The 19,332-nt window shown below is 47.9% G+C and overlaps 1 protein-coding gene across 1 annotated transcript in view; it reads left to right on the forward strand.

The window, feature by feature from the left end:
- The window catches only part of CSMD2 (CUB and Sushi multiple domains 2), a 676,035-nt gene that overhangs the window by 333,488 nt on the left and 323,215 nt on the right, over positions 1-19,332 (forward strand). Inside the window, 1 exon segment of the mRNA XM_061120111.1 lies at positions 6,489-6,601. Within this exon segment, the coding sequence (XP_060976094.1) occupies positions 6,489-6,601 (113 nt within the window).

Consider the following 19,332-nt stretch of genomic DNA (forward strand, 5'->3'; position numbering starts at 1 on the left):
GCAGCAATTCCTTGCAGATTACTGTTGTCATCTTGTGGGGCGTGTCTCTCAGCACCCCACCTGCGGACTGTATGAGAAGTTTCTTAAGAAGAGATGCTTTCCATGCAGTTTGCTCTGAGCTCTATTACCAGAAGCACAACTTAGAGCTTTCTGCTGAGGAACTCAAAGCCACTTTTTCCATAATCAACTACATACATTAGAGGGAGTGATTTTTTTTTTATTCTCCCAAAGCCAGATTCCATTAATGAAGCCCCATTTAGCAGAAGTCAATTTACCAAAAAGAAAAAAAAAATTGAGCATAATTGCTTAAATACATTTTATGTTGTACTATGGTAGCAATTTACTGGGTGAACTTGGAATTCCCCAAGCCCCCCATAGTGAAGTTAATGTGGACAGAAAGATTTGAAGGGGGGAGTCTCTCTTTGTGTTTCTCTCCTTTAATTATGATTCTAACAGGGAGCAAAATTAAAGAGGATCCTGGGGGGAGGATGGAGGGAAAGTAAAGGAACAGAATGGAATTCAGCTTCGACAGTTCCCGTGCCTTCCCTGAGTACAGAGGCTCTATCTGAGGTGAGTTTGAATCCCACTTCTGCTTCTTACTAGCTGTGTCAACTTGTGCAAGTTTCTTAACGTCTCTGTGCAGCCAGGTGGTGCAATGGGAAAGGGCATAGACAGCAGCAGGTACAAAGGCTTGCATACATGCGTGTACACTCAGTCGTGTCCAACTCTTTGCAACCCCATGGACTATAGCCCATCAGGCTCCTCTGTCCCGAATTTTCCAGGCAAGAATCCTGGAGTGGGTTACCATTTCCTTCTCCAGAGGATCTTCCTGACCCAGGGATCAAGCCCACATCTCCTGCATTGGCAGGTGGATTCTTTACCACTGTGCCGCCTGTAGAATGGCAGAGAGGCACAAAAAAAGCAGTTCACACAAGGTCTTCTGTTTGACTGCACAATGGTGTGTGTGTGTGTGTGTGTCTACGTCTGTCTGTGTGTCTACGTCTGTCTGTGTGACGTACTCAGAGAAGGAAGGCAGGCCAAGAAGACTTCGCTGGGAAGGTGACATTTGATACAAGACTTTGAGGAAGTGAGAGGGTGGACCAGATGGCAGTCTGGGAGAAGAGCCAGTCAGCAGCCAGAAAAACTATCACGTGCAAAGGCCCTGGGGCAGGGGTGGGTGTGGCCAGTTTTGAACAGCCTGGAGACCCTTGTGGCTGGAGCATAAACAATAAGGAAAAGAGGGGACACACTGGCTTTTATAAGGAATAAGGAACAAGGAAAGGAGAGGTGAAGATACACTGCCTTTTTTAAGACTTGTAGACTCTGATGAAGTCTTTGGCTCTAAGAATTAGAGTCATTGAAGATTTGATTTTAATTAACCCTGAAAGCGAAAGTATGAGTCGCTCAGTCGTGTCCAACTCTTTGTGACCCCATGGACTGTAGCCCGCAAGGATCCTCTGTCCTTGGAGTTCTTCAGGCAAGAATACTTGAGTGGGTAGCTATTTCTTTCTCCAGGAGATCTTCCTGATCCAGGGAAAGAACCCACATCTTTTATACCTCCTGCAATGGCAGGCAGGTTCTTTACCATCTGAGCCACCAGGGAAGTGCTAATTAACTCTATTAATGCATGATTTAATACATGCATAGGGAAGTCTGGCGTGCTGCAATCCCATGGGGTTGTGACAAGTTGAACACAAATTGGCTATCGAAGAACAACAAAAAATGTATAATTTATGTTAAAACCGTTGTCTATTCACTCAGTCATGTCTGATTCTTTATGACCCCATGGACTGCAGCACACCAGGCTTCCTTGTCCAGCACCATCTCCTGGAGCTTTCTCAAAGTCATGTCCATTGAGCCAATGATGCCATCCAACCATCTCATCCCCTGTCATCCCCTTCTCCTCCTGCCTTCAGTCTTTCCCAGCATCAGGGTCTTTTCTAATGAGTTGGCTGTTTGTTTGCATTAGGTGGTCAAATATTGGAGTTTCAGCTTCAGCATCAGTCCTTCCAATGAACACCCAGGATTGATCTCCTTTAGAATGGACTGGTTGGATCTCCTTGCAGTCCAAGGGACTCTCAAGAGTCTTCTCCAACACCACAGTTCAAAAACGTCAATTCTTTGACACTCAGCCTTCTTTATGGTCCAACTCCCACATCCGTACATGACTACTGGAAAAACCATAGCTTTGACTATATGAGCCTTTCTTGGCGTGGTAACATCTCTACTTTTCAATATGCTGTCTAGGTTAGTCATAGCTTTTCTTCCAAGGAGCAAGCGTCTTAATTTCATGGCTGCAGTCACCATCTGCAGTGATTTTGGAGCCCAGGAAAATAAAGTCTGACACTGTTTCCATTGTTTCCCCATCTATTTGCCATGAAGTGATGGGACCAGATGCCATGATTTTCATTTTTTGAATGTTGAATTTTAAGTCAGCTTTTTCACTCTCCACTTTCACCTTCATCAAGAGGCTCTTTAGTTCCACTTCACTTTCTGCCATGAGGGTGGTGTCATATGCATATCTGAAGTTATTGATATTTCTCCCAGAAATCTTGATTCCAGCTTGTGCTTCATCCGCCAGCCTGGCATTTCTCATGATATACTATGCATATAAGTTAAATAAACAGGGTGACAATATACAGTCTTGACGTACTCCTTTCCCAATTTGGAACCAATCCGTTGTTCCATGTCTGGTTCTAACTGCTACTTCTTGACCTGCAGACAGATTTCTCAGGAGGCAATTAAAAAATGACCCATCTTAAATGTACAGTTCTGGGGACTTTGACAAATTTGTGCATGCCGTATATCCACCATCTTATTATATAAGACAAGACCATCTTATATGTATTACCGTTTCCAGCACCCCAGAATGTTCCCTGTATTCCTTCCCAGGCAATTCTTCCTGTACCTCTCACCCGCACCTCGGGCACCCACTGATGTGCTTTCTCTCACTGTTGATTCGTCTTTTCCAGAGTTTCATATAAACAGAATCATACAATATATACTCTATCATTCAGCATAATGATAGAGTTTTGAGCATCTTTCATGTTGTAGGTGTTAGTAGTTCCTTTTTATTAGAGTTTTGAATAAGACATGACACCCTCGCAATGGCAAAAGTTTAATGTGATAATTCCAGCATTTAAGTCCCTAATTCTCTGATAGATACCCAAGAAAACTCTCAAATGTGCATGTATGTCCTAGAAGGCAGGAGCAGAATAGAGTAAAGATGCACAGGGCCCCGAGTTGAAGCCTTGGGAGTGAACAGTTATAAGATTCCTGGGAGCAGGTGAACGTGTGGGAGAAATGGGAGGGGGTGATGTCCCTTCAGGCTCCTCCTGTCTGTACAGTTGGGGCTTAAAGTTGATCCCAGGGCTGTAAAAGCTGACTTCCTGAATTCCAGTTACAACCCAGATCATTGCTCTCATCCTGCTCTAGGGACCCCAGCACTCTCCCCTCATTCCATTTTGCAATAAACAGCCTTTGGTTCTGAATTATTCAGGTAAATTCTCCCTATTTCTACTTCCTTATGTAAATAGCCTCCAAGCTTTGTCATTGAGATAGAATTGAATTTGGCCTAAGGAAGAAAAAACCCACAATACTGTTTGTGGCTCCTTAGAAAACTTAAATGACTATGCCGTAATAAACTGTTTTAAATGGGATCTGGTAAAATACAGTAATTGGTTTCTGTTATAGCTCTTACGATAGCAGTATGGGTGATATTCCTGGAGTTTGGTGTGTGTCAGCATTTTCATTATAGTAAAAACTCAGTTTTTCAGGGTGAGAGGCTCCTTGGTTAGTTCCTTTCTCTGATACGCATTTATGGAGACCCACTATGCTGGAGCTGTCTCCCTTTCACCCCTCCAGATCGTCTCCCCTCCCTTTTCTACCCTGTTCCATGCTTAGGAAGACTTATTTGTCAGACTACACCAGTATTCTTCCTTGCCCTCTGGCTTCCAGTTGGGCTAGATCAACAGAAGCATCAGCAGTAGATGGGAGGAGGGGAGGCAGGAGAGTGAGTTCCAGGTTTTCATTCCTTGCTCCCTCCTGGTGGGAATCTGTGCAAACTAACTGTAGTCCCTGCTGACCAAAGATCTGGGTCCTTTCTAAGCTTCAGGGCTCACCATTTCTTTCCAGGTCTGTGAGGGGTAGCCATACCCCCCATCCTTGACGGTGAAGAGACCATTCATTCACCCAGAATTATTCTCAGATGACTGAGCCACCTATTTCCTGCTGGAATCCTGACACACCTGCTTGTATCAAGCATTGTGTTAGGTGCTCAGTACAAAGATGAAGAATAAAGATGATGGAGAATAAAAAGCAGCTGCCACTTACCGAGAGCTTTCTATTTGCTAGAGGTGGTGCTAAAGTCTTTTTTGTATATTATCTCATTCCATCCTTGCAACCCTTTCAGGGAGGGATTATTATCCTCATTTTACAGATAAAGTCACAGAGAATGTAAGTAATTTTCATAAGATAACACAGCTGATCCCTCCAGAGCCCCAGCTTCGCCCCCCCCCCCCTCACCCACCTGTCTGCACTACCCTCTTGGAGGCATCATCCTAGGGAGACACACACCTGGATAAATGAATTACAGTCTGAGTAACTTACTGTGGCATCACAGAGGAGGGGAAAGGGAATTATATTTATTGAGTTAATACATGCCAGATACCGGGCTAGGTCTTGTACCCGGAAGTCCCCTCACTTATTCCCATAGACTCTCCAGGCTGGTGTTATCATTCCATTTTCAGAAAGATGGAGTAACTGGTCACACTGATTGGAAGTGGTGAAGCCTGGATCTGAACCCCAATCTGTGTGGTTTCAGAGCCCAGGAGAGTAGGAAAGACCTTCCTGGATGGGGACGTGGTATTTGCGGGTTTCCCAAAGTCATCTCGGGTGACACGGCTGGTGCAGGGGAGAGGGTTACTCGTGGGTATGTTCCAGGCGGAAAAGGCAAAGGCATGGGACTTCCCTGCTGGTCCAGTGGTTAAGAATCCACCTCCCAATGCAGCAGACGTGGGTTCCTCCCTGGTCGGGGAACTTAGATCCCACATGCCACGGGGCAACTCTAAACCCACACATGCCACAGGACAGCTCCCACATGACTCATTGGAGATCCTGCATGCTGCAGCTGAGACCCAACACAGCCAAATACATAGTAATAATAATAACAAAAGGGCAAAGACATGGGAAAGGAGAAAGCTTGGAATGCTTAGGTGTGATCAGGGTGTTCGGGCAGGGTAGGAAGGATGGTACCGAAGGGGATGTGTCAGGAGGTTTGGTCCCTGACTCAGAAACAGGGAGGAGGAGCAGGAAGACACTGGTTCTCGGCTGCTGGAGGCTGTGGGGTCCAGGAGAGAAGCGGGTGCTCCCAGGGTGCGGGGGTGGGGGATGAGCAGAGAGAGGAGGGGCATTGGGGGCTTAGCCTGAGTGTGGAGGAAAGATCTGATTGACATGAAAGCTGGTTTAGGATGCAGCTGGGCAGAAGGCTAGGGCAGTGACCGGCGGCAGGGGGGCATATGCTGGCGTCGACCCACTGAGCCGACTGGCTAGAACTCGGAGGAGGCTAAGTTAAGGGAGGAGAGGCAGCCTGGAAGCAGGAGGGGTGGCGAGGGGCAGGGGGGAGGCCTCTCGTGGAGGCAGCAGGGATGGGGCAGGAGGCAGAGGAGACCCAGGGCCTAGTGAGCGACCCCAGAATGGGCTGTCACACCTGGGAAGGGCGCGCTGCACAAAGCGGCTGCCCAAGCCCCTTCTCCTGGCTTCTCTGAGGTCCCGAGGGGCTTGCTTGGGGTGGCTGAACCTCCGCCCCTGAGTGCGGGAGAGATGGTGGGGGCAGGGGCTGAACCTCTGCTGGAGAGCTGGGGCTGCTCCTCTGTCCAGGGGCTGGATCTTCGTGGGGCATGTGGAGCTCTGCAGGAGATGGGTGTGTGGACATCTGCTGGCGGTGGGGCAGGGGTGGCGCACGGTGGCCTCTGCTGGGAAGGCTGGGTCTCTCTCCGGGGTGGCCAGACCTCACTGGGAGAAAGAGTCCTGTGCTCCCGGCCGGAAGCCTGCCCCCTCCTCTCAGCATCTCCCTGGTGGCTCAGGTGGTAAAGAATCCGCCTTCAATGCAGGAGATGGGATTTGATCCCTGGCTTGGGAAGATCCCCTGGAGAAGGGAATGCTTACCCACTCGAGTATTCTTGCCTGGGAAATCCCATGGACAGAGGGGCCTGGTGGGGTACAGTCCATGGGGTCCCAAAGAGTCAGACATGACTAAGCAACGAAGCACACGTGCTCAGCCTCTCAGCAGTGGAAAGAGCCCCTGGAGGAACCAGCTCAAGCCACCCAGATCCCAGGCTCCTTACTGGAGGGCGGCTGGGGCAGCGTGAGCCTCCCTTCTGCCGGGGCAGAGGCCCCAGCACACGTGGGTGGTGGAGAGACTCCCGGGTGCCCAGTCTCCACCAGCTGTGGTCCCTCACCTCCCTCCCCCACACTTCCTGTCCCCACAGGTTCACTGGAGCCAGCCTCCCAGCCCCCGTCATCAGCAGCAAGAACTGGCTGCGACTGCACTTCACGTCGGATGGCAACCACCGCCAGCGTGGCTTCAGCGCCCAGTACCAAGGTAGGCAGGGCCGGGCAGCAGAGATGTCCCCAGACTGGGTGTACTTGCCTCTGTTGTCCTGCTCTTACTTGTAGACCCAGAGGTCTGCATTTCAGCATCTCTGCATCTGCCATTGTGGTCTGTTGTCCAAGGGAGGACACTTCTCAAATTATGTAGAATAGTGTGCCCTGAGCTGCCCCTCTTCAGACCAGCGGAATCTTAATAGTTTATCCCAGGGGCCTCCTGAGAGCCAGGCGCTGGGGTTGGCACTTCATCAGCATCGTCTCACTTAATCTTCGTCATTATCCTGTAAAGCAAATACTGCCACTATCTCCATGTGATGGACAAGGGAGCTGAGGCTCAGAGAAATTAAACCAGTTTCCCAAGGCTATCTGAACCCCTGCCCCTCGAATCCAGAGCCCACCCTCCCTCTGGCAGAGTTTAGCCTACCCCAGGGTAAAGTAGGAGAGCTGCCCGTATCTCACCTCCCATTCATTTCGTGTAGAACACAAATGTTTGACAAACGACCGACGAAACTTTAGGGAGCTCTCCAGTTTAGATGCTCAAATCTGGGAAGAGCTGTCTAGGGGCAAGAGATCAGATCAAAAATGGCAGGTGGAAACTGCAGGTAAGCAGATTTCTGCTCCATCCGTGATGAATTTCCTAACTCCGAGAGGAGAGTTGCCCGTAGAAAGGAGTGGATTAATCCTAAGGCGGGGAGTCCTCCACACCTGGAGGAGATCCCAAGGTCCGGTGGATGGTAGGTATAGATGACAACCTTCCTTTTCAACCTTGATTTTGTCCAAAGTACACAGAATTTATCCATGGAGACCAACAGTGAGGACTGGTTTCAAACTTGCTCATTAACCCATTGCTATCACCAGTTACGGGCTTCCCAGACTCGAGTTTGATCCCTGGGTTGGGAAGATCCCCTGAAGGAGGGCGTGGCAACCCACTCGAGTATTCTTGCCTGGATAATCTCATGGACAGAGAAACCTAGCAGGCTACAGTCCATAGGGTCACAAAGAGTCAGATACTACCCAAGTGGCTTAGCTTGCATGCACACACTGGTAACTCAGTGGTAAAGAATCTGCCTGCCAATGTAGGAGACGCAGGTTCTATCCCTGGGTAAGGAAGATCCCCTGAAGGGTGAAATGGCAACCCACTCCAGTATTCTTGCCCGGGAAATCCATGGACTTCCTTCAGAGGAGCCTGGTGGGCTATAGTCCAAGGGGTTGCAAGAGAGTCAGACACAACTTAGTGACTAAACAACAACCACCAATTACAAACTGAAGTTGATTCTGATTGATTCGATGTGAATTTGTATTGCCCGCCTATTAAGCAGAAGGCCCTGTATGAGGCCCTGGGGAATAAAGAGTGGGCTGTATTGGGAGTGAGTGTACGTGTATCAACCAGCGAGCATAGGATACAGGCCTGACGGAAGAGGGAGCAGTGATCAAGGCCACACCACTGTTAGGAGGGAGCACCGACTCCCGGGGAGGAGCAGGGCAGCCTGTCTTTCCATGCCCCACCTCGGAGGGTCTGAGGCTTCGGGCTGAACACTGAGCACCCTGCCCACCCCAGACGTGGCACTGGCAGAGCGGGGGCCCCCAGGGCCAGGCTTTCAGGCTGGGAACTGGGATAAAAGCAGCACTGGGAGCAGAAACATGACCTCTAGAATCTGAATCTTTTATGCACAGCCTCACCCTTAGCCTTGGGTAGCAGGACTCCCTTGAAATTATTTTTAAAAAACAAACAGGAAACCAACTTTGATGAGCTTCACAAACCCTGGCTCCAAGAACTTTCTTCGAGACTTTTTTTTCTTCCCCTGCACCTGAGGTTGGGCCTTAGTGGGAGTGAAGCACCTCTTTGGCTCTTCCTGTCATGTTTTCCAAAACAGAAAAGCAGAAATGAACATTGTTTCATCCGATTGAAGAGGTTCCAGGTGTTTCTTATGTAAGTCAAGTTTCTGAGGGCCTATTTGTCGTGGTCATAAATTAAGAGTTTGCTGCCAGACAACAGGCAACGAGAACCCAGGCCAGGCAGTCTCGAGAAGGTCGGGAGCACACGTCCATTGCACGCCTACTATGCATCAGGCCCTGCACCAGGCACCCTATGTGTTTTAATCCTCCCCTCAGCACAGTGATGAATGTGTTTTAATTCCCGTATCTCAGAAGGAAGCTGAGGCTCAGAGAGAATGTGAACCTCGCCAAACACACCCAGATCACACAGCCTATCACCTGTTGTTGTTCAGTCGCTCAGTCGTGTCTGACTCTTTGTGACCCCATGGACTGCAGCACGCCAGGCTTCCCTGTCCTTCTCCGTCTCCCTGAACATGCTCAAACTCACGTCCATTGAGTCAATGATGCCACCCAACCATCTCATCCTCTGTCGTCCCCTTCTCTTCCTGCCCTCAGTCTTTCCCAGCATTTTTTCTGGGCCTTTTGCAATGAGTCGGCTCTTTGCATCAGGTGGCCAAAGTATTGGAGCTTCAGCTTCAGCATCAGTCCTTCCAATGAATATTCAGGGTTGACTTCCTTTAGGACTGACTGGTTTGATCTCCTTGCTGTTCAAGGGACTCTCAAGAGTCTTCTCCAGCACCACAGTTCAAAAGCATCAGTTCTTCGGCACTCAGCCTTCATGATGGTCCAACTCTCTCATCCGTACATGACTTGAAAAAACCATAGCTTTGACTATACAGACCTTTGTTGGCAAAGTGATGTCTGCTTTTTCAGCATGTCAGTGATGAAGCTCAAATTCATTCACAGGCCCATGTGAGATTTTCTGCAAAATCGCAAGGCCTTCTCCTATGGGGCTATGGTTGCCTCAGTTTTCTTATTTGACTGGTAGCTTTTAAACTTTGTTTTGTTAATCTCATCCTACCATAAAAAAAAATACATTTTTTCCATTACAACCTGGACACACATATATATCTGTAGACCTAAAAGGAAAATGTCACCAAGTGCTATTTACCCTTAGTAAGTATGATGCACCCTGAAAATTTCTTTTCCAATTTTTAGTGTTAGTTGCAGCTTTTAAATCAATTTCACAAGTCTATAGCAAGGAACAACCCACAATCTGAAAAATGGTGTTAGTTACGAAATTCTCAAAAGTAGACGCTTATCCTCTCTCTGTCCTCTCTGATCCTTCCACAGCATAGCCCAGAACAGGATTTGCACGTTGGTGTGCACCAGTGTACCCGTGTTTCAAGAACTTGGCATCTAATAAATATTAGTTCATTCAGTTCTAACAGCAGCTGTGTGAAGCAAGTACTACTACTAGCCCCGTCTTACAGATGAGGACAAAGAGCTGCAGAGAGGGTTCCATGGTGGCTCTAGGTCTCAGCCATAGAATGTTGGAGCCCAGGTTTGAACGCCAGCCAAGTTCATCTGGATCTGGCATGCTAATAGACGGTGGTGGGTGCCACTTGTGTTAATACATGATTCTCCCCCGGGAACTTTCTCTAGTGTTTTCCAGACTGCGAGTACCTAGTGCAAGGGTCTACAGCAATCATTTGGAGACTTAACTGACAACTTTATAAAGCAGAGTTTCTCAGCCTCCGCACTGTTGACATTGTAGCCTGGGTCATTCCCTCCGGTAGGGGGCTGCCTCGGGCACTGCAGGCAGCTTAGCAGCATCCCTGGCCTCTACCCACAAGATGCTAGATGCCAGCAGCACCCACACATGTGTGTATGTACACATGTATGTGCGCGCGCACACACACACACACAAACACACACACACAATCATGACAACCATAGTCTCCAGACTTTGCCAAATATCCCCTGGGCACAAAATCGCCCCCAGTTGAGAAACACTGCTCTAAAGGAATGAAAACTTTGGAACCAGTAAAGAGCATTCTAAGTTTTGCTGCTTGTAAATTCAGTCCCAAAGAAGAGCAGAGGTAGGTTTCAGTCAGGGGTCTAGGAGGAGACAGGAGCATACTTACTGCGTGGCTGTAACTGAAGAAGGTTTAGTGAAGGGTCCAGCTACAAAGAGGAGGGTGAGACTAAAGGAACCCAGAGCAATGATGAGGTCCCCAGGGAATAAACAGCCGAGAGGCCTTTGCCACACTAGGGGAAGGGCCAGGGAAGGGGGAGCAGGAGCTGGAGCCATTGAAGAGGGGCTGCCTGGCAGAACTGAGGCCGACCACTGCCAACCTCTAGGGCAGGAGGGGGTGCTGGGAATCTGCAACCAGTGCAGGAGGGGAGCCCAGGAATCAATAACCAGTGCAGGAGGGGAGCCCAGGAATCAATAACCAGATCTTGCCCTTCTCTCCATCACATCTGCTGTGCTTCCCATCTGCCAGCCCAACAGGAAAGCAGGATCAAGGGAACAGAGGGCCTGCCCTGCTCTGCTCGGTGCCCTAGGCGGCGGGCCAGCTGGACTGGCAGGCTTCCTGGTTCTCTAGCTGTCCACAGAGGTCCGGCTCCGGGGCACGGGACAGGGCGGAGAAGAATGGGCCTAGGGAGTCATCCGCATGGGACCAGCCTCACCCGTGCTCGGCTTTATGGCCTTAGACTCTCAAGGGAGGTAGGGCCTTGAGAGCCAGTAATTCCCAACTCCTGTATCCGTGGAGGTTTTGTCCCAGAGAAACAAACAAGAAAATTAAAATAAATAAATGTAACTCACCTACAACACAGCACATTCCCTTCTTATCTCAGTCGCATCAGAATTTAGGGCTGTTCACGGCCACACACGATTCTAACCAAAACCGCATGGTAGCAGAGGATCTGAGTTCTAGGCTTGTGCTGCCTGGAGCTGACTGTGGGAAGGTGGGCAGCTATATTTCGTTTTTAAGAAATGTGTCCCTTGTGACACTATCGTGACCCTACCACGTGACATCACAGAAAGATCAACGTGACTGGACCAGTCTCTGCTCTCAAAGAGAGCAGGTTAAAAAGAGGAACAGACGTGAGTCTGTAGCTTCTGTGCCGTATGAGAAGAGCTATAATTGAGGCCTGATGAAAGGTTCTGGGAGTGGATAAAGGAGCAATTCATGTTGTTAGAGACACTTAAGGAAAGCCAGACTTCAGTGTGAGTCTCAAAAAGAGGCCAGACAGACAATGGGAAGAAGCCTTCCAGGTAGAGCTCAAGCAAGAACATGAAAGTGCTAAGTCTCCGGAACCACAAATATCTGTGTGTGTCTATAGCACAGGTCAGCGGACCACAGCCTGCAGGCCAGACTCAGCTCTCTGCTTGTTTTCATGTGGTCTTCAAGGTAAAAGTGGGTTTTACACTTCTTTTTATTTTAATAATTTTTTAAAATCTGGCCATATCACGTGGCACACAGGATCTTAGTTCCCTGACCCAGCGATCAAACCCACACATCCTGTATTGGAAGCACGGAGTCTTAACCACTGGACCACCAGGGGAGTTCCCACATTTTTAAATAGTTGAAGAAAAAAATTGGAAGAAGAACATTTCATAACACATGAAAATTATAAGAAATTCAAATTTTAGCGTCCATAAATGAAAGGTTATTGGAACTCAGTTACACTCATTAATAGACAAATTTTCTATGACTGCTTGAGTGCTGCCGGAGTCGGATAGTTTGCAACTGAGATGAGGCATTTTACAGAAAACATTTGCTGACCTAGAGCAAAGTCTGCGGTCATGAGCTGTGATGGGCAGCTAGAGTTATGAGGCTGGAAAGTGAGGTAGGCAGTCACATCATGTCATAAAAAGCTGCAGTAACGCTGGGCTTCATCCCAGAGTGGTGCTTGTGAGCGTGCTCAGCTTGTGAGCGTGTCCAACTCTTTATGACCCCATGGACTCTAGGCTGCCAGGCTCCTCTGTCCATGGGATTCTCCAGGCAAGAGTACTGCAGTGGGCTGCCATATCCTGCTCTAGGGGATCTTCCAGGCCCAGGGATCAAACCCACTTCTCTTGCCTCTCCTGCATTGGCAGGCGGATTCTTTCTATAGGGGGAAGCCCCCCATAGTGGTGAGAGGTTGATCAGAAGTTTTAACAAGAGTGGAGAGATGATCACATTTTCATTTTCAAAAAATCTTTGCTGTAGAATGAAAATAATGGGAGACAGCTATGAGTTTTTGGAGGATGAGAACTTGACAAGTATTTACCTGGTGGTCCAGTGGTGAAGACTGCACTCCCAATGCAGGGGGAACAAGTTCAAACCCTGAATGGAGAACTAAGATCCTGCAATGCCTCATGGCATGGCCAAAAAAAAATTGTTTTTTCAAAGATGACAGTGAATATCCAGAGTTTAGGCAGAAGCAGTAGGAGATGGAGAAGGGGAGACAGACCAGAAGAGATCCTTCTGTGATCAACCACCCTGGACTCAGTACATGTCAGGTTTGGGAGTGAGAGGGGATGGGGGAAAGAAGATGAATGAGTCAGAGATGAATCTTAGGTTTTTAGCTTGAGTAAGTGAGTAAAATAAGTGACAATATTAACCAAGATGGTCCCTAGCAGAGGCAGATGGGGGATGGAGTTTGCTTGGGATGCATTGATTCTGGGGTAGTGTGTGATGCCAGGGTTTGGGAGACTATCTGATAGACAGTTGTCTCTTCTGTCAATCTGTATCTCAGAGAAGAAGGGTCTTGGCTAGAGAAAAGGATAAAAAAGCTTCCAGGCAAAGTAGAGGCTGAGGTCACCAATCCCATCTTAAGGCATGAGTCCTCCTATGCATGTAACAGGAGAGAAGTGGGTCAAAAGAATGGACTTTCAAAGTGGGTTCCTTGGAGACCATGGGGTTCTCCCAGCAGCTGTTTTGCAAAGGACTGAGCAGGTGGAATTTCCACCCCAACTTCAGCTAGAGCAGTCCCTCTTTGATCTATTTGTAGAGGCATGTACCTAAGCAGGTTGAAATAAGTTCCTCTACCTAAAGTATTTGGCAAGCCCAGGAGTTGAGGTTCTATAAAATTCCTTCCTGTTCTGCAAGAGCACTGAGACTGTGTCATCAAACCCTCTGTCTCCAGGTGAGGAATATTTCCAGTCCTTCTCATTGTTTCCTTGGTTGTTTTGTTTTTGGTGTTGTTTTTTTTTAAGCCTACAAGGAATGACAGTGAGAAGAGCCTTTCTTAAATGCCCCCAGTGGCTGCTGATCACAAGGGGTGAGGGGCTACCCTGGAGGGAAGGCAACCCCCTTCACTGTTGCTTTCCTCATTTGAAGAGGGAACAGTCATTTTAACCCTGCAAGGTGACTAGCAGTGAAAGGAGCTCCTGATAAAATATCTGACACTTGGCAGGCGCTCTTGAAATGGGAACATGAAGCTTCCTACCCTATCCATCACCTTGACCCCTGTTATATGGGAAACCCTCGTGCAATGAGAGTGAGCTGGCGGCGCTGGCTCCTTTTCACACGTGTCCCCCTCGCTGCTGCTCTGACCTGATGATAATCCTCAAGTGACTGTACCTCCCTGCAGCCAGATCCTCCCCCGCCCCGCTGGTCCTCTCACTGCCTCTCCCAAGTCCACCCTAGTGACTGCGAGACTGGAAGATTTTCTGCTCTCTAGAAGTCCTGTGCTGAGTCTCAATTGTCTGCCCAAGAAACATTTCCATTTGAGAACGATTGGCATTTACTGAGATGCTGGAGGCTTTTTATGGTAACAGGCTGAAGCTTCTGATTTTCACAGGGACACATTGAGTTTTTGCTTGTGTCCGATCCACAGTCCCGGGCCAGTGCCTCAGGCACCCTGTGATCCAAGCTCCGACTTATTTGCTCTATTCTTGTCGGCCCTCTGAACTGCTGTTGGACCCTTAGTGGCTTCATTTCCAAGTTTAGGCCTCTGGGGTCCTCAGCATGAATCTCAGGATCCCGGAGACTGAGTACCCACAAAGCCAAGCTCCTGAGTTCAATCAATAGTGAGCCTCAACTGAAAAGTGGGCGTGAACACACGTGCGACACCCCCTCGCCTTGCCAGGCTTCAAGTGTCACCCCTTCCTTTTTCCAGAAATGAATTCAAAGCACAGATTCTGTTAACAGTGGGTCATTCATCCACTCAGTCATCACACTGTTTTTGGAAACCTTCTATGCGCCTGGCTCTGTGTCTGCCCCAGGATGCGGACATAGGAGCCCATGCGGCAGATTGCTAGAACCAGATCTGACGGGGCCGTGTAATGAGGGTTTCAGCGGAGGTCCAAGTGGAGCCTGGAGACTGCACTGACTTCTCCCTGAGACACAGAGACAGAGAGAAGGCAGCCTCTGACCGAGATGGAGCCAAGAAGAGAAGAGGAGAAAGGATGTTCTGGGGAGACACGACAGCATCACGAAAGCGGCTAAAAGCAATAACCCATGGCCATAGTGACTCCCTTAAACATCCGTCTTCCGGTCCTCTCCTCCAGCTGACTTCTGGGAAGTCACTCATGAAGACAGCTGCACAGCCCATTATTAATAGCAAAGCATGAATCTATTCTTTTTCAAGTTCTTTTCCCATTTATCTTCTTAGAGAGTATTGAACAGAGTTCCCTGTGCCACAAAATAGGGTTAGGGTTAGATACACGTGTGTGTGTAACAGTCACTTTGCTATACACCTGAAACTAACATAACATTGTTAATTATACTCCAATCTAAAATAAAAATGTTTTAAAAATAGCAAAGCACTCTCCTAGGAATTAGAACACGCCCCCTCTTACACTGCCACCCGTAAACCATGGGCCACCCCTGATGCTGTCCCCCTTCTACTATGCCAGAGTCCTTCTCTACTTTAGGAGTTCCAGCAGCATGGTGAGTTTTGCTGTGTTAACCAAGAAACTGAACCGGCAGCTCCCAACAGAGCACTGCTTACAATCTGAGTTGGGTTGATGATTCCTTTTCCCACCATATTTAAGAAATCACCCCGCTTTGGAGGGACCCTGCAAAAATTTCTCAACCATCCATTATCCTTCAGCACCTGTGTTCTTAGCAGTGGTCACTGCCAGTTTTGAGGGATGTTTTAATGATTTCGATGCCAGTTTTTTGCCCTTCATTTAGCTGGCGCAGTGAATCCAAGCCTGGAACACACTGAAGCAAAGCACCCAGGTGATGCCTTTGTCAACAGCAGCTCTTGCAGCATTCAGAGCATCGGGGACTATTTCCATCCTCTTCCACGTCACTTCTAGCAATCTTCAGCAGAGTTACTCCACCTGAAGTTTTGCCAGATGTTCACTTCATTTTTCTTTATCCTGGTCAGTGATAGTAATATTCTAAATGCTCAGTGAGTCTTTAAATAAGTTACTCAATTTGAATATTGCCACCTTTTCCTTGCAAGAATGTGGCATCATCTTTGGTCACAATAACCTCTTCACCTTTTCCTGGGCCATGAAGCAAAACATCATAAAGACTGAGGGTTCAGCTCATTTTTCCAAATACTGTACCATCAATAGCAGTAGCTTTGTTGGGTTCATTCTGCGACACCAAAACTTGAAGCTTCAGTTCAGTCGCTCAGTCATGTCCAACTCTTTGTGACCCCATGGACTGCAGCACGCCAGGCTACCCTATCCATCACCAACTTCTGGAGCTTGCTCAAACTCATGTCCGTTGAGTCAATGATGCCATCCAACCATCTCATCCTCTGTCATCTCCTTCTCCTCCTGCCTTCAATCTTTCCCAGCATCAGGGTCTTTTCAAATGAGTCAGTTCTTTGCATCAGGTGGCCAAAGTATTGGAGCTTCAGCTTCAGCATCAGTCCTTCCAATGAATATTCAGGACTGAATTCCTTAAGATTGACTAGTTTGATCTCCTTGCTGTCCAAGGCACTCAAAAGAGTCTTCTTCAACACCACATTTCAAAAGCATCAATTCTTCAGTGCTCAGCTTTCTTTATGGTCCAACTCTCACATCCATTTTTGGCTACTGGAAAAGCCATAGCTTTGACTAGACAAATCTTTCTTTGTTGGCAAAGTAATGTCTCTGCTTTTTAATATGCTTTCTAGGTTGGTCATAGCTTTTCTTCCAAGAAACAAGCGGCTTTTAATTTCACGGCTGCAATCACCATCTGCAGTGATTTTGGAGCCCAAGAAAATAAAGTCTGTCACTGTTTCCATTGTTTCCTCATCTATTTGCCATGAAGTGATGGGACCAGATGCCATGATCTTCATTACTTAAAATGGAAATCTGGTACTCCTCTGCTGGTCTGGTGCTAAGACCCTACACTCTCAATGCAGAGGGCCTGGGTTTGATCCCTAGTCAGGGAACTAGATCCCACATGCAACAACTAAGAGTTCACTTGCATCTTCACCACATTTTGTATCTTTGGCATTAATCTTGGTGAGATGAAGAGCCAGTGTGCCAGACCCTGGCTTGGTCTAGCCAAGGACAGTGAGTAGTGAAAGCATTTCTGCAGGGCGATGATGGCCAGCCCAGCCTGGAGCTTGGGCTGTTATAACCCCAAAGTCAACTTTCATCCTATTTCAAATGAGTGTACTGAGGGCGTTTTCAGTGGTTATAACCAAAGACTCACTGGGCATTGGCAGTTTCCAAAGTGAACATGATGGACTGGACACTGGAAACCACCAGTATCCTGGAATCCCCATTTCCTAACTTTTGATGTATTAGTCAAGTAGGGAGATAGGTAGCCTTAATCCTTGTGCCTTCAATTCCTAATTCAGCATTCAGTGTTTTCCTGTCCTCTGTGATAAGCACACCCTTTGAACCTCTGTGGTTACATCAGAAATTCTGTTGCTGGTCTCTGTCTTCATTTGTAGAAATTGTGGCAAATGGAGCAGTCTCTCCAGGGTTTATCAAGGTTTGGGTTGCTTCTTTAGCTCAACAGTTACAGTGTCCACACGCAGCATCACACCTTTCCTGATTTCCACCGGATTAGCACCTTTGCCAATCCCGAAGCCTTCCAGGGCAATCAAGCATGCCAATGCACTCTCGTTGGTGGTGCCATCCCAGCTTATTCATTTGTGTGTTGGCAGCATCATGACCAAATCTGATGTGATAGTTTTACATTTATCCTTTAAGTCAGTTGACCTGGCAACAGATACCTCATCTTTTGTTACTTTTAGGTGTCCCAGCCCTGTTCTATAATCATTCTCTTCCTACAGTTCTTCATAGTAAGGATTTCCCCATCTTCCAGAAGGTCTACACCTTGAAGCATTAGGCCTTAGGCATCTTCACCAAATTTTGTATCTTTGGCATGGGTCTCAGTGAAATCAAGAGCCAGTGTGCCAGACCCTGGCTTTGTCTAGTAAAGGACAGTGAGTCCTGAAAACACTTCTGCAGGGCGCTGGTGGCCAGGCAGCAAGGCAGGCCCTCAGTGAGATGGGAGAGGTAGAACACAGGATGCATACCCAAGTTTCCAAAGTGGTGATCAAATTTCCATTTCTTAAAAAAATTATGGCCTGTCGGCAGGCCACATTTTTTTTTATATGTTTGTTTATTTATTTATTTGGCTATGCTGGGTCTTAGTTGCAGCACACAGGAGCTTTAGCTGAAGCATGGGAACTCTTAGTTGTTTGGGATCTAGTTCCCTGACTAGGGATCGAACCCAGGTCCCCTACATTGACAGCACAGAGTCTTAGCCACTAGACCACCAGGGGAGTCTCAGATTTCCATCTTTAAGTAACCTTTTTTAAGATGGGCTAGAGACAGTGACTCAGTGAACAAAAACCAAGCAGAAAAGGCTGTGTTTAGGGCTGGAGTGGCTTAGAAGATAGAAAGAAGGATACACATTGGAGATATTTTCTGAGATTGAATGGGCTGGATTTAATGTGGATGAAGGGATGGTGCAGCCAGCAGGACAGCCAGGTGCTGGGGAAAGGCGAGTGGTCAGATGAGTGCAGGGGCTCCCTGTTGTCTGAATGTGCTGGAATGAGAAGCCATATATTCCATGTACTTCTGGGTTCCTAGAGCTGTGGTGGCAGATTAGGCCACCCTCCGCTGTCTCCTTCCCCAGCAGGTCCTTGTCTCCCACTAGTTCAGCCCAATAACTAATGCTAAGACTCGAGAGGCATTTGTATTGCCAGATTCTTCTAGCTAAATGTGTACCATGTGTCCCACTAACCTTTACAACAGCGGGAAAAATGTCTAGTAATTAACCAGAATATAAAGGATGAAAGGAGCCGCCTGGCAGCCTCCTGCAGTCATTATCATTCAGAGGAGATGAATGTACCTACTAAGATTTCCATCAACCAGTTAAAGCCAGCATTTTTCTCTTGGGAGTCCTGACTCCGTTCACATAGAGTACACACACAGGTATAAGTGGGAATTATATTTGTATGTGAATGTCTGTAGCCATGCATACACAGGGGCACAGAGGTGTTCTCCTGGGTACGCTGGTTGTAGACACAGATATGCACGGATGTGTGGCGTGCATATGTGCACTGGGGCTGTGTGTTCAAGTGTCCCTGGGACCAAGGAGCCAGCCCCAGGCTCTCCTTTGTCTCCATTTCACCAGTGATGATAGAATCTCCTTGATAGACCAGTGCTTCAACGTTATGTCATAGGTGCTACGCTAGTGGGCACTATAACGAATGAATGTTTGTTCTCCAGGTCCTTGCTGTTCTGCCTTTGGGTTTTGATTCGATCTGTCAGCAGTGGAGACCTAGAGAGAAGAGCACCCTTGTTCTCTGATCCTTCACACTAGGTCTTCCCTAGTCTGTCCAGCTAGTTCATTCAGTCAGCCACCGAGCACTTGGTCAGGCTGAGACAGATTAGCTGTCCATAATTCAGGGTGTACCTGCTTCCCTTGGCTTGTCCCAAAACTGTGACTCCACCATATGGAGGTGGTTTCTAGAGGCTAAGATCCCTGGTGACGTGGATCTTGTCGAGTGGTATCCCCCAGCCAGGTCACTTTCCTGACCCAT

The sequence above is a fragment of the Dama dama genome, chromosome 20 (genome assembly GCF_033118175.1).
Source record: "Dama dama isolate Ldn47 chromosome 20, ASM3311817v1, whole genome shotgun sequence".
NCBI lineage: Eukaryota > Metazoa > Chordata > Mammalia > Artiodactyla > Cervidae > Dama > Dama dama.